Here is a 16,298-nt window from a genome sequence, read left to right as displayed (position 1 = left end):
CGCTCTGTTATACTATTTAATTAAATCCAATTAAAATTGGGCACCATTTTATATCAGGGAATTTTACAGTTTCTCTGTCAGCTGTCTTTATGTGCATTTTATTAGCATTGAATATTGTGCGGTGAAAAAGCTGGTACTCAGGTATCTGATGTAGTCCTCTCAACTCGTCAGGGTACAAACTCAATGTTGAATAAGCCTTATACTGCCCCCCAGAGTATGTTATGCATGGTGCATCATATCACCACGATTTCTGGGAGGACAGAATATTAATTTGGTGCAGGTAGTAAAATGGGTTTGGTTAACAGGCCTAATATGGGTTTTGTTAGTGCCCAGATCATCTTCTCACAAAGGCTGGAAAAATAATGGATTGGTTTGTCATTGCTGTCCAGATGAAGAATGCCAGGGCAGTCAGTTACACGAATTGGTGGCTACAAACAAATAAAATAAAATGTCACTTTTTGGTTAAAATCTAAACATGTCTAAAGTGTTTCTTGTACTTCCAGTTTTAAACAGACAAATATAAAAATAAATCAGAGCACGACTTTCCAGGCTCGACATAGCACAGAAAAAAAAAGGTAATGGTTGAGATGAAAGGTTTTATCAATAGATGTTTTTATGGACACATTAATCTGATGAATGACTTCCTGCACAAAGACTTTTGATATTTCAGGACGTGGGCTTTCTTCAATGGGCGTTAGCACTAAAACATTGATGTGTACCTGCCACTACCCCTCTTGAAGGTCATTTTGGTGTCAGAGCTGGTTTTAATAACATAAATAATTTGATATTAAGCATGAGGCTTAGCATCAGGCTCTGACATAAGAATCACACTGAACTCTCACCATAAAATATTTAAAGTCCTTCCTTGCTGGCCTTCCTGTGAATTTGTCTTCTGTGTTTAAAAAATAACATGAGAAATTCAGTAGATTATAGAAAAGTAGAAATATAGATATTCTGAAATGTCTATCACTATGTATACTGCAATGTGTTGAATGGATATGGATTGTCTAAAATATATCAGTTCAAAAGATTGTATGTTAAATGTGATTAGGGATTATGCACTGCATCTTGCAAGTGCTCTTAATATAATTTAATTTTACAACTTTTCACAACTTTACATAATGTGTTTTTCACATTCTGTTATCTCATTTCTGTTTTGTTAATAATTCTCCACATAATTACCATTTAATGTGCATGATAATATTCCAAATGATTACTCTTTGATGGGAATGACTGTGCAATTTAAAATATTTTAGATATGGAAAATACAAAAATCAGATACTGTTCATTAAAATGAATGAGTAAGTAAATAAATTCTTTCACTAAAACTGAAATGTCAACATAAATAATTTAATATACCACACAATTAAATTGCTCAGCATCATCCATGAGAAAGCCATTGGGTAGACTAACATTCTGGTGAATTGTGGAATTGTCCTGTAATGAGTAAAGTTGGGATTTAGGTTAAGGGAACTCCACCTAGCAAAGAACGAACGGGCAAATTGGACCATGAAATCAGAGATGGTAAATGTGACCTTTGAAAGGTCCCAATTACTTCTACAAATTGCTGTTTTGATCAGGCAGAGGGTAAAGACAACTTATTCAGTGGTGCCTTCATTTTCTTTCATTAGCTCCTTTATTTCCAATGTGTCTCTCAATATAAAACCTCCTGTAGACTGAAACATTGTTCAATGATTACACTGTTGCAGACAATTTTTTAACATCAGAGAGAAATCTTGTTTAGCTTAATCAGCTATGTTGTCATCACAACATTAGACCACTGTGAAATTCGGTGCAAAACACTTGGTGCAAGCCCTACCTTTGTCTGGGGTGCTGCAGTGAAATGAATCTGCATTAATTGGTCAGTAGGGCTATACTTCAGGTGCTGCTTTATGAATAACGGGAATAATTCACCTTTAAAAACGACGAAACTCTTTTGAGTCCTCAGTGTTACAGTGCAGGATACTGTGATGAGCATCTCTCTTATGTAAACGCAACCAATTTTATGTTGTTAAACTTGAGCTGACATAGAATTTTAATCTAAAACCCCAAAACAATTAAGTAAACTTCAACAAATACTCAAATGCCAGGGCCTGCTACTGGCTTTTGATGTATGATGTTAACAGATTTAATTATTAAGCTGGCTTAAAATGTCAGTTTAATGTTCTTTCCATTATTAAGTTTGCTTGAACCATCCTCTTTCTTCAACTCAACATTTCATTATTTTTTATTTGTTTAATCAGAAAAGCAAATTGACTGTTTAATGTCTTTTTAGTAGTAGTAGTAGTAGTAGTAGTAGTAGTAGTAGTACTGCAGAATGGACTCAAAAAGCCAATTTGCTATGAATTGTAAATAAACGTCCTATTACATCTTTCAAGTGATTTTCCTATTCTTATTATTAACCGCACATATTACACAAATGTCACCCCCGCAGTTCATAGTACACATACACAGACAGAGACACACAGAGGTTCATACACAGACAGAGACACAGAGGTTCATTTGTGTTCCTTCCCTCCATCTTATGCTGATGCTTGGCATTAAACAAAATGTTCCATTTAGTGGCTGGACTGGAGGTGAGAAACACTGTCTAAACTTCCCTTAAAACCCCTCTTGGGATTTTAAGGGTAGAAACACCAGACTTGGTAATAACCTTCATACTATTGCCCCACAGTACGCTTCTACTTTTCCTGCTCATTGCTTACTTGTTTTTTAAGCTACTACATCCACAGTTTTGAAGGTAGAGCCATAAAACTAAGTGTGCAGCTTCAGGCTATGATAATGTGGGGATGTGCTCATTTCTGAGCTCCGTTGCCTCTTTCATCATTTTTAATTCAGCCCTCAGTTCTCCTCAGAACTTTGTTCCTTTTGTTTTATCTAAACTGTAAAGCTAGGCCCACAATAATTCTGCTTTCCATGCCTGTGCTAGTTACTGTTGCAAGTGCTGTTCATTCTGATAGGTCTCTTGCTTTTTTCATTCCTCTTTTCATCTCTTTTTCCCATAGACTTCCTGTGGCCATCATTTAAGACAACTTCCGTTCAGTATCACAGCTCTCTATTCGAGCCCTCTGTTAGTCCACTCCAGTACCTTCTTTTTCATCCTTTTCTCTTTAAACTCCCATTTGTCCCGTCGCGCAGTTTCACGTTGTGCTTCCATATTCTATTCTTCTCCTTACATCTCTCTATGGTTTCACAGACATGGATTTTTATTGCCGCTTTGAAGTCCTCAAATGACCAAAAAGCTTAATTCAAGTTGCGCTTTTATTACTATAAAGGCTAAGGTTTTATAGCTGTTACAGCTTTCTCAAATGAGTTTAAACTTTTCACAGTATTCACCGTAGACAATGTGCCAGTATTAATTTATTGCGTGCAGGGAAAAAGGGAAATATAGAAATATATTAGCGTGAAAGTTATTAAGCGTCAAAGTAGATAAATGAATAAATGTTGAAATAAACAAATGATTATTTCACTTTTTAAAACATTAAATGAATGAATTATTCAGTGAAGAAATATGCTGGAAAAGCACTTGAGATTGTAAATGTACTACTAGCACATAGTCTAACATGAAAAAAAAAAACTGTTCACCTATCTCAGGATGTTTAAAACAACAACAATTTAGAATTACTTAAGCGTGCAGCGACCTATAGCTGGGCCATTCAGCTTCATTTGTCCAGCTTCCTTATGTGTCGGATTGGACTGCTGCTCCTTTGACATGACAGTCTCACACTACAAATCTTTAAAAACCCTTTGTACAATCCATGTGTTACAAAAAAGTTTCCAAAACTGATTAGTCTAAGGGACCAATCTAATTTTCGAGTATTGACCCTCAATTTCAGTTTTGTAAAATCAACACCATTATGTTAATGTTTTCTTTATCCCCATTATCTTCTTTAGTGAAAGCTCTACTGAGAGGGTATCACTGGTGTGAGCTGGTTTCACAAACTTTGATTACATCACACCTCCCTCACTCACTAAAATTACTATAAAACACCCTGAGATTAGTCACAGATGACAAACACAAGATCTGTTCAGTGTTCTTAGAAGAATTCTGACTGAAAAAGTGATTGCTCCATTATATCTGAAACATTACTTTGGAATCGTCAGGTTCTGGAAAAATTCCAAACACTAAACACCCATGAGCTCTGCATTTTCAAGCGTTTGAACATCAACTCCAAACCATTCTAAATAATGTTCAAACAGGTACTACCTCAGGAATTTGGGCCACTGAAAACAATGCAAAGAACCCCCCCCCCCCCCCCCCCCTCAAAAGATGCCTTACTACTTCTGAGGTCAAGTAAACAAACCAATTGAAGATTCAATGTCAGCCTTTGAGTCTACCGGAAGATAGCTAAAAAAAACAGGAACAAGAAACAAAACAAACAAAAGCAAATGACCATTAACATTAACCAGTTAGCCAGAGAGAAGCAGTAGAGAATCAAATGAAAAAAATTGAGACAGATATTATAAACAAAATGTTTATTTCTAATAATGTCAAAGACACCATAGGAATGAGATTCCGGTCAAAGGCTGTCAAGGCCTCTTGCAATTTTCTTTTGCAGGCTGTAAGATACTTTATCAATTACCATCATAGCCACTTAAACGCAGGTCAAAAAATCCAAAGCTAAAACTTCAAACAAAAAAAGGAAACCAAAACAATAGAAAAATGCCAATTGTCTACTACCCAAAATGCTGACATTCACTAGACATCTTACAATGAAATCGATCTAGCTCAATCCCTTTTAAGGTCACCCCTCCCCCTACTCTGTACTGGTTTGCAGCCATGCAACTTGCAGCGACTGTGGAAAAAAAAGCAAATCTAGAAACACTGGAAAAAAATTACTCAAAATGGTTTTATTTTCAAAAAGCTCTGCTGTCTCCCGATTCTCATTTACGGCAAATCCAGTTTGACATGTAAAATACAACCATACAATACATTAGATTCAAAAAAGGTACCAAAAAGTACAGTAAAAATACCACTTCCACTGCTGGAAATGTATGGACAAAAAAAAAAAAAAAAAAAAAAGGATAAAATAAAAGAGTGGAAAAAGTGACGTTGCTTCCCCTTATTCATCAGCTGTCTGTACAAATTGAGCAGGAGTATGGTTATGCCCAGAGGGAAAGAGTCGGGGTCCGGCGTGGACTGCTGTTGCGGCTGCACCATTGGCTCTTGGTTCGACTCACTTTAATCCTAAACGAGACCACACACACACAAAACAGATATGATGTGCCGTGCACCGTGCATCAACAAATAAACTAGATCACATTGGTTAGGTGTACAGCGGGGCATAAAAAGCATGCTTTGAAAAGAGGGGGGGGCAGGGGGGTTTTAAAAGGAAGCGCAGCCCGTTAGATCACATGCAGCAGAGAGAAAAATACAAGTGGTTGAAGCGAAACATTCAACTGTGTTCACTTGCAGGTCATTAGGTATGAAGCAGGCATAGACCAAAGTCCCTTGAATTAATAGCCAATACAATACAGTCCACCGCCACCTCAACCCTTATTGATCAAGTAGTGTGGTTGTAAATTTTTTTTTTTTTTTTTTTAAACAGCCTTCCAAAAGGCATGATAAATTTGACTTCAATTTCTCCTCTTGCTCTTAAGTACCTATGGATATACCCCAATCAAATTAGCAAGACACAAAATTTAGGTAGTCACAGCCCAAATAGCCTTTCTAACACTGTCTGAAAGCTACGCTTTACTGCATGGTTACAAAATACCAAAATGCATACCTGCACTACATGTGATCAGTATGGCTTGTAGCTACTCTGGTGGCCTCCACGTCTTGGACTTTTCCCATAGCTTGTATTGCCCTGGTCTGGAGGATGAGAGAAAGAGGGAACTGGGTGCTTCTGCGCAAAGACAAGTTATATACGGTGATCTGGTAAAAGCTAATTAGGAAGGCCCGTACACTCACTGTAGTCATATCCTCCTCCGTATCCGTAGTAACCAGATGAGTAGTCATAGTTGCCATAAGCCCCATAGCCGCTGTAGCCTTGCTGGCCTCCGTAGCCATAGCCTTGGTTTCCATAGCCCTGGTTCCAATAGTTGTTGTAACCCTGGTTCCAGTTCTGGTTTTGGCCTGAGGAAGATGGGAAGAGATGAGTTCCAGGATTGTCCACACCCTTTCCATTGTTCACTGGTGCAGACAAACTGCTTTGCTCAAAGTTGAACTGTGATCAGGAGAGACACAATGTCACTCACCACCTCGACCTCGACCCCGTCCGCCGTAGCTGCCGCGGCCACCGTATTGCTGCTGCTGATACACCTCCTTGGGCTGGGCTATTTTAATCTCACACTGGAACAGAAACCGAGGCCGCACACATGAAAACGGACAGTTCTACCAAGCAAAGCAGACTCTAGAGAGGCATGCTGTTGAAACACGGTTAAACACACAAATGTAGGCCCTGGAGTCAAGCAAAGACAGTAAACTAAACTGAGGATGCAAAATGTAAACTCTACACAAAGTAAACCCATTTTGTAACCAATTAATACAATTGTTACTAAAAACTTAATGAGGCTATCTGACTGGACCCATATTTACCCTGGCAACCAAAAAGTTCTTCACTAAAATCACATCAAAGGGATTCTCCTATAGACAACTTTAAAATATTCTATCCATATTTCAAAGAAACCACAACGAACTAAGAAAGAGTCATTTACTGTCTTTCAGAACATTAACAATCCATTACTACCAGTGAAAAACTTTTACCAGCTGCCTGTGTAAGAGAGAGTCCAGACAGTATCAATATCCAACTCATTATTAAGGTCCCACAAAAGCTGTGCGTTTAGCATGCACATTTTAAATGTACCCACCAGAATATGTTTAAGTGCCCACCCTTCCCCCCAAAAAGTGTTAAAAGTAAAAATTAAAGTATACATACAAGGTCTTCCTTTCCGTTTGTTACCTTGCTTCCACTAACATTATGGTACTTCTTTTCTAGTACTTTTTTGACAGGAGATTCCTCCTTGAAAGTAATGAAGACAAACCCCCTTCTTTTGTTTGTTTTTGGGTCTGTGGGAAGTTCGATAGATTCGATCTGAAAGAGCAAAGGGGCAGGGAGTTGAGCAAGGCATGGAAAGAGAGCCACAAAGACATCTTGTAATCAAAACAAATGTGACCCACCTCTCCGAAGGTACCAAAGTACTCTCGAACTTTCTCTTCTGTTGTCTCAGGATTAAGGCCTCCGACAAAAATCTTTTTGACTGGTTCTTTTTTCATCGCCATTGCTTTCTTTGGGTCAATCTGTCGTCCATCTAATCTGTGCTCCTTTTGCTGGAGTACCTTTTCATTAAAAAAAAAAAAAAGTTTTGTATTCAAGACGTGGGAAATGTTTACAAAATTAAATGTTATTGTATTGTAGTCAATAAACAAGCCCGTACCTTCTCAACACTAGCTGCATCTTTAAACAGAATGAACCCAAACCCACGCGACCGTCCTGTGTTCGAGTCCATCTTAATTGTGCAGTCAGTCACTTCCCCAAATTTTGAAAAGTAATCTTTAAGGTCTTTCTTGCTTGTGTCCCAACTGAGTCCACCAACAAACATTTTACTGTGGAGAGAAAAAAAAACCAAAACAAAACATTGAGGTACTTCTGAAACATAAACATTACCACGGCCCCTCAAAATGTGAACACAACTGCACTTCTAAAGAGCACTTCAACTGCTGACAATTATAAACAGATAACAAAATAAAAGGGCAATTAATACAACAATAAATGAAAATAAGAGTCATCACGAGGACGTAGCCATAATTTTTGGTGTCAATTATCTCCCTTACAACGAATACATTCAGGGCAAGCCCTACAGGAAGTGGCAGAAACACTGCTGTGTTATAAACTGCACGCAACCTGAACAGAGTCCGGAGACCGGTGAAATAACAAGCTTTCGCCCGTAGCTGAAAGATTTGATCATGCTACCGTCCACCCATGGTGTTGGTAAAAGCTCCTGAGCCATTTTTTGGTGAAAATTATTATAATGCTAATATACTGTATCCGAATGGCGCTCCAGAGCAGCTGGATAGCGTTTGCCCATCCCCCATGCATTAGCACATGGCGCCAACAAAGACCGCAGGAACAAAAGACCAAAGCAAGCGATATTTCCGCAAGGCTCTGGAGCCAAAATAAATGCTCTAAAAACTATTCATACCCTGCATCTTCTTCTCCTTTACTCGCGTCAATCTGTCCTCCCTCTGTTGCTCCGTTCTGTGACTCATCCTCCACCGCTGCCTCTTCGCCCGTGAGCGGCTGTTGCTCTGACTCTTGATCTTGCTCTTGCTCTAGCTCTAGCTCTGCCTCTGGTTCTTGCTCCTGTTCCTGCTCCTGCTCTTGTTCTTGCTCTTCCGTCTCGGGCAGTTCTGCCGTCTCTGCTCCATTTAAATCTTCCTCCTCTTCGTTCCCATTCTCGGAGGTTTCCATATACTGTTGTTCAACGTCAGACATTGTGGTCGTCTTTGATAGCCTGGCGAACAAAAACGGAAAAGTTACGGCCACATCTCAGGGAAGATTAACGCGTATCTATGCAGTTAGCTTGTTAGCTAGGATACAATCAATAACTCCACTGTCCGTATGAACTACCAATGCTAACATACTAGCTACTAGCTTATTAGCAGTTGCCTGGCAAGCCATTTAGACTTGGGTTTCCAACCAACAGCAGAAGACGAAATGGTAAACAATTAAATTCCGGAGCAGCTACGTAAACAAAAATAACTTTAGAGAGTGCGACGACGTATCAATCATCATGATAACATTTAATAAAAATGATAAAATATTTTAAGCAAATTTATATACATGTGCCTTAATATGCAAGCTAGGCCGCGGTATTGGTGGTTACCAGTGCAGAGACGTATGCTAGCGCTAACTTCGAATAGTTACGCCTCAGTTGGCATTCGCTCTTCTCGATCATGCTAAGCTAACCTGGCGTCAATTCAGGAAAGTTAGCTAATGCTAGGGTTACTATCTTTCTAACGTTAGCTTGGTTTAGCTTGTGATGCTATTGTTAGCTTTTTGAGTATTAGCCACCATGGCTAATTAGCTAGCTACCTGAACAGCTTCGAGGCTAGAAAGATTCGCTATCTCGTACTCTCCCTCTGCTTGGAGTAACACCATGCAAAAAAATATCACTGGGCGAAACTCTCGAAATGCATGCCTTGGCGTGAATATGTCAGTAAATATAAAACTAGCTTACTGTACCAAACTCCGTGGCAAAAAGCCGCTCTCCAAGATGGATTCTCTGCTATACTGCCAACTCGTGGCAAACTTTATACCATCGGATCAGCGGAACCATGAAATAAAACAAACCATGATTTGGTGTACTGAGATGACAGGCACTCTATAGCGTCCTCCTATTGGCTAGTGGCATCAGAACGCCAGCCCCCATTCGTTTTCTTATGCGTACTTTTCCCTTGTACAATCAACTTAGCACAAGATGTTCCAGCCGGGACGAAAATTGAAATTGTTCCTACAGTACTGCGATGCAACATGTGCTGCAAAGAAAGCAATACATGGAACCACAAGTTTTACGTTACGACAAATACGGTTAAAATGCTGTGTAATTCTCCCCAGTATAATTTGCAAATTAAGTGCATAACGCACATTTATGCTGTTTAAGTGATATAATTTAATGAGATCTATTCTTGATTCAATCAAAACAAAACGCACAAAATATCATTCCGTGCAAACGCCGCACTAAAGGCCATCGTGATTTTTTTAGGATTCCATTATAACAGATTGCTTGTGATTTTTACTTATTACAGTATTACGAATTACGAAAACAACTGTTTCGTGCCAAAAGATTATAGTTCCAAGAAAAATAAATCTGTCGAAACGGCCTTCTAGCAGTTGACTAAACGCGTCTTCCACGTCCTGTTTTTATTAACGGTCAGCCTAGATGTGTTCTAATTTCAAAATGTTTCATTCCATATGGGTAGACCGGCTGCTTCTTTGACACTGTATAAGTCCCTTGAGAGCATGCAATGGAGTTAAAGGTGTTGGCAGACCCTGCAAGACAGACGCTACCCACGGCCATAATTCAGCTAAAAGGGACGTCTAATTTGCATACTAGGTTTTCACAACCATTGGTTTGATCTTCATCTATTACTAGCTTTACAAGGTAATTAAAGGAGAGATGTCATGTTAATAAACATTCTTAATTTCTCACATTGTTGATGGAAACTCCCGACATCCAGACTCAGATGCAAAGTAATGAGGTCATCAGAGAGGTCTGATGCTAATTTAGCACAGCCATATAACTTTTACCAACATATCCATTCCCATCAAATAATAATTTAGTGCCAGATGTGTTAAGGGATTATTGTGGCACTTAAAAAACAAAATCATTTGGCATAATAAATGCATTTTTATCCCAACCTTGTATGTTCTTGTCACTCTGGAAGCATGTATGAAATTAACTATGCAGGTCTAGACATGCACAATGCAGGACATAATAAATTATTGAATAATGGTAAATTGCATTAACCCAAAAACAAGCATTACTTAGGAAGAAGAGAGACATCTAGCAAAGACACAACAACACATCCTATCAACCGTGCCCTAGCCACAGGACTTGTCATTTTACACAGCAACCTCAAGTCAAGACAGAAGTATGCAAGAAGATTACAGTTAGCATTAAGGAGAAAAAAATACAAATAATAAACAAGATAAACGTGTTCAGTTTTTTTAAATTTATTTATTTATGCTTATCCAAGTTCCACATCTTTCTTGAAAAAAAAACAAACAAACAAAAAAAAAAAACCAATCTTTAGCGGGTTCCGATGGTAACCTGCCACACTCTGATGAGGTTGTCAGTGTAGCCAGCAAAAAGAGTCTGGGGGAATGGGGGGGGAACAGATATAAAAACAATAGTTTTAATTATAGTTCTTCTAATTTGCCCCTTTCAAAAGCACACACTTGCATTTAAAACCTTAAACTTAAACACCATCCATAGTTACTGGAAGCCACCAACTTGGGTGTTTAAACCTTTGCCAAGACCAACTCCAAAGGGACTGAGAGTTTTAGGCTCTTACCTGCCCATCAGCTGACCATGCCAGAGAAGTGCATTGAGCAGGCTCAGCCTTGCTGTTGGTGCTGATCACCTCAGGCCTCAGCTCATCCACAATGATCTTGCCCTCCAGATCCTGTGGAGGTGAACAACAACAGAACTTGTAAGAGGCACAAAAGGAAAAGTGCGATGGATAAAACAGTATGAGAGCAGGATCTATTAAAAAGCTCACAGAGGACATCATGGAGACTACATTTAACATTCAGAAGCCACGTGACCATCCATTCACACCCTGTGATTGAAATATCTTTCCACCAAGACAGTTGGAGACTTCAAATGTTCTGTTGATGAACGCAACCACGCAATGGTTCGTGAGTTTACAACTCGGTGGCCAGTTTATCAAGTGCACTAATCTAGCACCCAGTCAGACCCTCCTTAAGCTTCCCACCCATCTTCAATTCTTCAGGGTACGGATTTTCCTATGTATTAGAAAGATTACACCAGAATGCTGGTCAGTGGTGACATAACGGCATCAGGCAGCTGCTGCATATAGCACAATAGTCCTGGTGTAAATAGCCCATTCTCAAAGACATACTTTTGGGTCTGAGACCTGGAGATCAAACAGGACAATCCAGTAAAATGAACTACCTGTCAGGTTCTTCAATCTATTGACATGATAGCTGCTTTTTGACACGGCACATGATCCTTCTAGAAATATCCACATGACAAAGGGTAAAGTGTATCTGTGAAGAGATGCAGCAAAGGCATGCTGTGTCTTCAGACTGCGAAGGGACAGAGTGACAGGAATGTCCTCCCAATATTACACCACAACAGCCTGCAATGTTCACACCTGGCTGTACAGGACCGTGGCTCCATCAATGTACACCAAACCCTGACTCTGCCATCAGCAGACAGGAGATAGGATTCGTCGACCCAGGCAATGTTTTTCCACTATTCTAGTTTCCAGCGCTGTTGACTGCATGCCCATAGAAGCAGCTTCTTCTTGTTTTCAGTTTGCAGAAGTGAAACCTGGCGTGGTGGTCTGCTGCCATAGCCCATCCGTAACAAAGAACGATGAGTTATACTTTTTGAGATGCCCCTCCGCACGCTATGGTTGTGCTGCATTTTAATCTACCCTTTTATGGTATACCTCACACAATTTCTGAACTACTGTTGACTGGATATTTTTTTGTTTGTCGCACTATTCCCAACAAACCCTAGACACTTAGACCCCATCCTGCATGAAAAGCCCAATGGGGCAGTTGTTTCTTTGATTCTATAACATTTGTGCCTGGCACTGATAACTAAACCATGTTCATTCACTTTTTGCCCATTGTTAAAATTGTCATTAGATGTCATATTATTTAACTTACTGGACTATTTTGCCCACTGTAGTGTCCAATCACACGGTAACTGTACCATTTGATGACTACCTCTGTCAGTTCTATATAGCAAGCCATGGGCATGTTACTCTATCTTAGGGAGCAATCAAATTGAGTGCATTGAAAATTAACAGCATTCAGATAGAGAGGGAATGAAAGCTGATATACCCAGATCTTGATGCTGGGACCAGTGGCAGCACAGAGCCAGTATCGGTTGGGGCTGAAGCACAGAGCGTTGATGACATCTCCACCATCCAGAGTGTAGAGGTGTTTCCCCTCATTCAGGTCCCACAGCATAGCCTGCCCATCCTGTAGGGGGAGACAAAGCAACTCCAAGTGGTTTAGCTCAACCACACCAAACAAGTATGTATTCCAAGGTACCCTGGATAAGCGATGTATTTTTGTTTAATACTGTAGATGAATTGCCACTGAAGGGCACTGAAGACTGAAATGAACTCAGTTTAACTTAATGGCCATTCAGCTAGGACTTGACTTGTGGAGACGCTAGGCTTGAGTTCAATGGCTTTGCATACTTTTCCTCCAGAGGCACACAGGGAACCATCAGGGGAGACAGTCACTGTGTTCAGGTATCCAGTGTGCCCAATGTGGTTGGTCTTCAGCTTGCAATTGGCCAGGTTCCACACCTGAGAGCACGCACACGTGCGCGTACACACACACACACACACACACACACACACACACACACACACACACACACACACACACACACACACAGTACAAACAGATTAATATTCACACCTTTGGCATTTATGCCACCAGCAGGATTTCCCAGTTAGTCGGATGACTTTAGTCAAAAGTGAAAGCTGTCCAGTAGGAATGTTCTGTAACAATTCTCCTGTAGGACAGGTGTAATTTATTCCCTAAGCTATGTGCTTAAGTTCTGCTTTGTTGAAAACATGACAAACAGCTAGTCAAACAAAAACATTTTGTTGTCCAAGAACCTCTTGAATTTAATACTATGATTCATGTGTACCATTTCAAAGGTTAGTATGAAACAGTCAGTATGAAAAGTCACCACACAAAATAAAGTCACCAAGATTCATCACTTCCCTGTATATATAAAAGAATACATTTTAACAGAGTAGCCCTTCAACTTTTGTAATGCCGTATGATGTTTACTTAAGATGTGCATACTGTTGTTGTTTACCTTGACCATCTTATCCCAGCCACAGGAGACAATAATAGGATTACTACTGTTGGGGGAGAAGCGGACGCAGGAAACCCACTCAGTATGGCCCTCATCCTGACAACCAATCAAAACACAAGCATTCAGAATTCCAACAGCACAGTCTTACCAGCGAGGCCAAGCATACACTGTGCACAGGTTCCGCACCATAGCAAAGGACAAAGCTTTCTGTATGTTAGTAAATATTCGTGCACTGTAAGGTCTTGAGCTTTGCCTGACTTTTGCAACATTTCCCTCTCTTACATCTGAGGACAATATGTAAAAATATCAGAGATGCCCTTTTAGAATCCGACATCATCTAATATGATTGCACATGATATGCAAAGAATGCCACAATAACTGGTCTAGTATTTGAAATCTAACAGCACTACCAACGGCAGCACATGCGGCCCAAAGCAGTGAATGTGAATCAAGATATTATTATTATTACGAGATATATTACAACTGACTATTTTGGCTAAAACATTTCCACATTGTACTGTGTCATGTGAACTGGTAAGCCCTTTCCATTGGTATTTGTAACTGGCCATTTTAGACTGCACAGGTTGTCAAAGGAAATCACCTGAATGGTGTACTTGCAAACACCCAGAGTGTTCCACAGTTTGATGGTCTTGTCCCGAGAACCAGACACGATTTGGCGGTTATCAGCAGAGAAGGCCACACTCAGCACATCCTTAGTGTGCCCGACAAATCGGCGTGTTGTAGTTCCCCTGAAAATGTCAGGGAAATGGGTGTGACAAAGGCATGGATCTAGTGTGCGCCCGCACGCACGCACACGCGCGCGCACACACACACACACACACACACACACACGTCGTCCCACACCTTATGTGTAAGAGTGAGTAGACTTGGGAGACTGAAAGATAATTACTTGCCTCCCATTTGAAACACAGAACATGAACAAGACATCTGCTGCAAACTGGGAACAAGCAAACTTCTACGCAATGGATTTTCCTGATTACAAGAAGGGAGTCGACTCCACGGTGAATGAATGATGATGAATGAAAATCCAAACTGAGACCCCAACTCAAACTCACGTGGTAAGATCCCAGAGTCGCAGGGTCCCATCCCAGGAACCAGAGAGGGCAAACTGGCCGTCTGATGAAATAACCACGTCGCTGACAAAGTGCGAGTGACCACGTAGGGCACGCTGGGGAATGCCATAGTTGGTCTCATCACGCGTCAGCTTCCACATGATAATGGTTTTATCTACAAAAGAACATCACAGATGTGTAAATGGAGCAGAGTCATTCTTCCAAGAACCACTGTGATTTGGGTGTTTACTGGTTCAACCTGGCATTTACTGTACATACAGAAATATTAACCAAATGACAATATAATCGGCCACTGTGGAAACCTTTCAGTGCCAATTTAGTGCCATTAAAACTGTCACTGGAAATATTCCCAGAAGTATATTAAATACCTTCATGAATTATAATCACAGGACTCTACAGTTCCACAATGTTTTCAGTACATTCAGCTCTTAGGCTAAGTCACCCTCTGACAGAGTCTGTTTACAGACTCTGTCAAGTAACTGCAGCACGACAGCTAGGATTCCCAAGCATCCTCTTAAGGCCGAAAGTTAGTACAAGTTCAGTTTATCCCGTGCACGAACGTTTAAAAGTGCACTATACAGTCAAGCAGTTTAAGCTGAACGCCGGGAAACAGCGTTTTTGCCAAGACATTTGTTCAATTGAACAAAGTTGTATTCGTCAACAGCCAGAAACCTGCAGTGCAAATATGACATTTAAGCTGGATGCACGGGATTCATGACTACTGGCGCTAAATACTGAAAAGTACTTCTATGAGAAATACCATAAAGCACAGTGATATCTGGTCTGTCAGTACGTAGCAATGAATAGGCGTGTACAAGCTCTCCAGGCTAACCGGCAGAAACTAAAGGCTAAAGCCGGGTTACCTCTGGACGCTGACAGAATCATGTCGGGAAACTGAGGGGTAGTGGCGATCTGGGTCACCCAGCTACTGTGGCCCTTCAGGGTACCCCTCACGGTCATCTGTTCCGTCATTTTGGTGAATTTACACCGTGCCTAAGTGGGTCGATGGTGTTGGATTAAAGTAGAAAGCTGGTTAGGCCTGCTCACTCAGACATTTAGGCAAAGAAAAGGGACGTGACGTCACCGGACATTCGTGTTAACTCCGAAAGCAATGAATGCTGGGGCTTTGTAGCTACTGTGAATGTAGTTCAAACGATTGGAGGCGTAGTGGGTGTGTAGTGTCAGAATACTAAACTACGGATCACACTTTTACTCGAGTGACTGAGCTGTCTTCCAGTCTCAGCAGTCTGTCGTCTAAGCAGTCTAAACTGCTGTCAATATTGCAGATTTCTAGAGTAGATTGCACTGTTATGTGTCAGTGTTACAGATGTTGAAATCTGAGCAAGGGACAGTGTTTGGATCAACGTGAATAAACTGCTTCAAAAACGGCACAGTTTCTGTCCCCCATTTGGATCAGTGTTTCCCGTTTCGGATCATCTCCAAGCGGGGAACATCCCGGGTGTGAAGCGAATACAATTATCTCCGCTCCAAACTCTTTTTGCCCTTAGGCATTGTACCTACAATGTGATTTACTTATTAAGATCACATCAACGTAAAATATAAATAAAAATATGTATAAACACATTCATCAAGTCTTGTATCTCATCTAGGAATATTTTCACAATTTCAGTGCTGTAAGGGGGAAAAAAATCAACTAAA

General features: G+C 40.4%; 2 protein-coding genes across 7 annotated transcripts; both read right to left on the bottom strand.

The window, feature by feature from the left end:
• Positions 1 to 4,461: 4,461 nt before the first annotated feature.
• LOC115818534 (heterogeneous nuclear ribonucleoprotein A/B) lies at positions 4,462 to 9,222 on the bottom strand. Of its 6 annotated transcripts, none has more exons than XM_030781921.1 (9): positions 9,189 to 9,222; positions 8,146 to 8,457; positions 7,381 to 7,549; positions 7,124 to 7,282; positions 6,882 to 7,037; positions 6,202 to 6,295; positions 5,909 to 6,079; positions 5,730 to 5,815; positions 4,462 to 5,188 (listed from the first exon to the last, which is right to left on the bottom strand). In XM_030781921.1, the coding sequence occupies exons 2-8, from the start codon at positions 8,436 to 8,438 to the stop codon at positions 5,745 to 5,747; spliced, it is 1,113 nt and encodes a 370-aa protein (XP_030637781.1). In that variant the 5' UTR covers positions 8,439 to 8,457; positions 9,189 to 9,222; the 3' UTR covers positions 4,462 to 5,188; positions 5,730 to 5,744. The 6 variants fall into 6 exon arrangements, with proteins under 6 accessions (XP_030637781.1, XP_030637783.1, XP_030637784.1 ...); XM_030781923.1 differs by having other exon boundaries at positions 5,915 to 6,079; XM_030781924.1 differs by having other exon boundaries at positions 6,906 to 7,037.
• A 1,520-nt stretch (positions 9,223 to 10,742) lies between these two features.
• On the bottom strand, positions 10,743 to 15,705 carry LOC115818320 (guanine nucleotide-binding protein subunit beta-2-like 1). The gene is made up of 8 exons (XM_030781674.1): positions 15,503 to 15,705; positions 14,622 to 14,793; positions 14,147 to 14,294; positions 13,546 to 13,641; positions 12,911 to 13,021; positions 12,546 to 12,686; positions 11,021 to 11,131; positions 10,743 to 10,821 (listed from the first exon to the last, which is right to left on the bottom strand). Exons 1-8 carry the CDS (start codon positions 15,609 to 15,611, stop codon positions 10,756 to 10,758), a joined length of 954 nt encoding a protein of 317 aa, XP_030637534.1. The 5' UTR covers positions 15,612 to 15,705; the 3' UTR covers positions 10,743 to 10,755.
• Between the last annotated feature and the right edge of the window lie 593 nt (positions 15,706 to 16,298).

This window comes from Chanos chanos, chromosome 8, assembly GCF_902362185.1.
Source record: "Chanos chanos chromosome 8, fChaCha1.1, whole genome shotgun sequence".
Taxonomy (NCBI): Eukaryota; Metazoa; Chordata; class Actinopteri; order Gonorynchiformes; family Chanidae; genus Chanos; species Chanos chanos.
The sequence above is the reverse complement of the archived record's forward strand: the minus strand, read 5'-3'. Positions and strand labels throughout refer to the sequence as shown.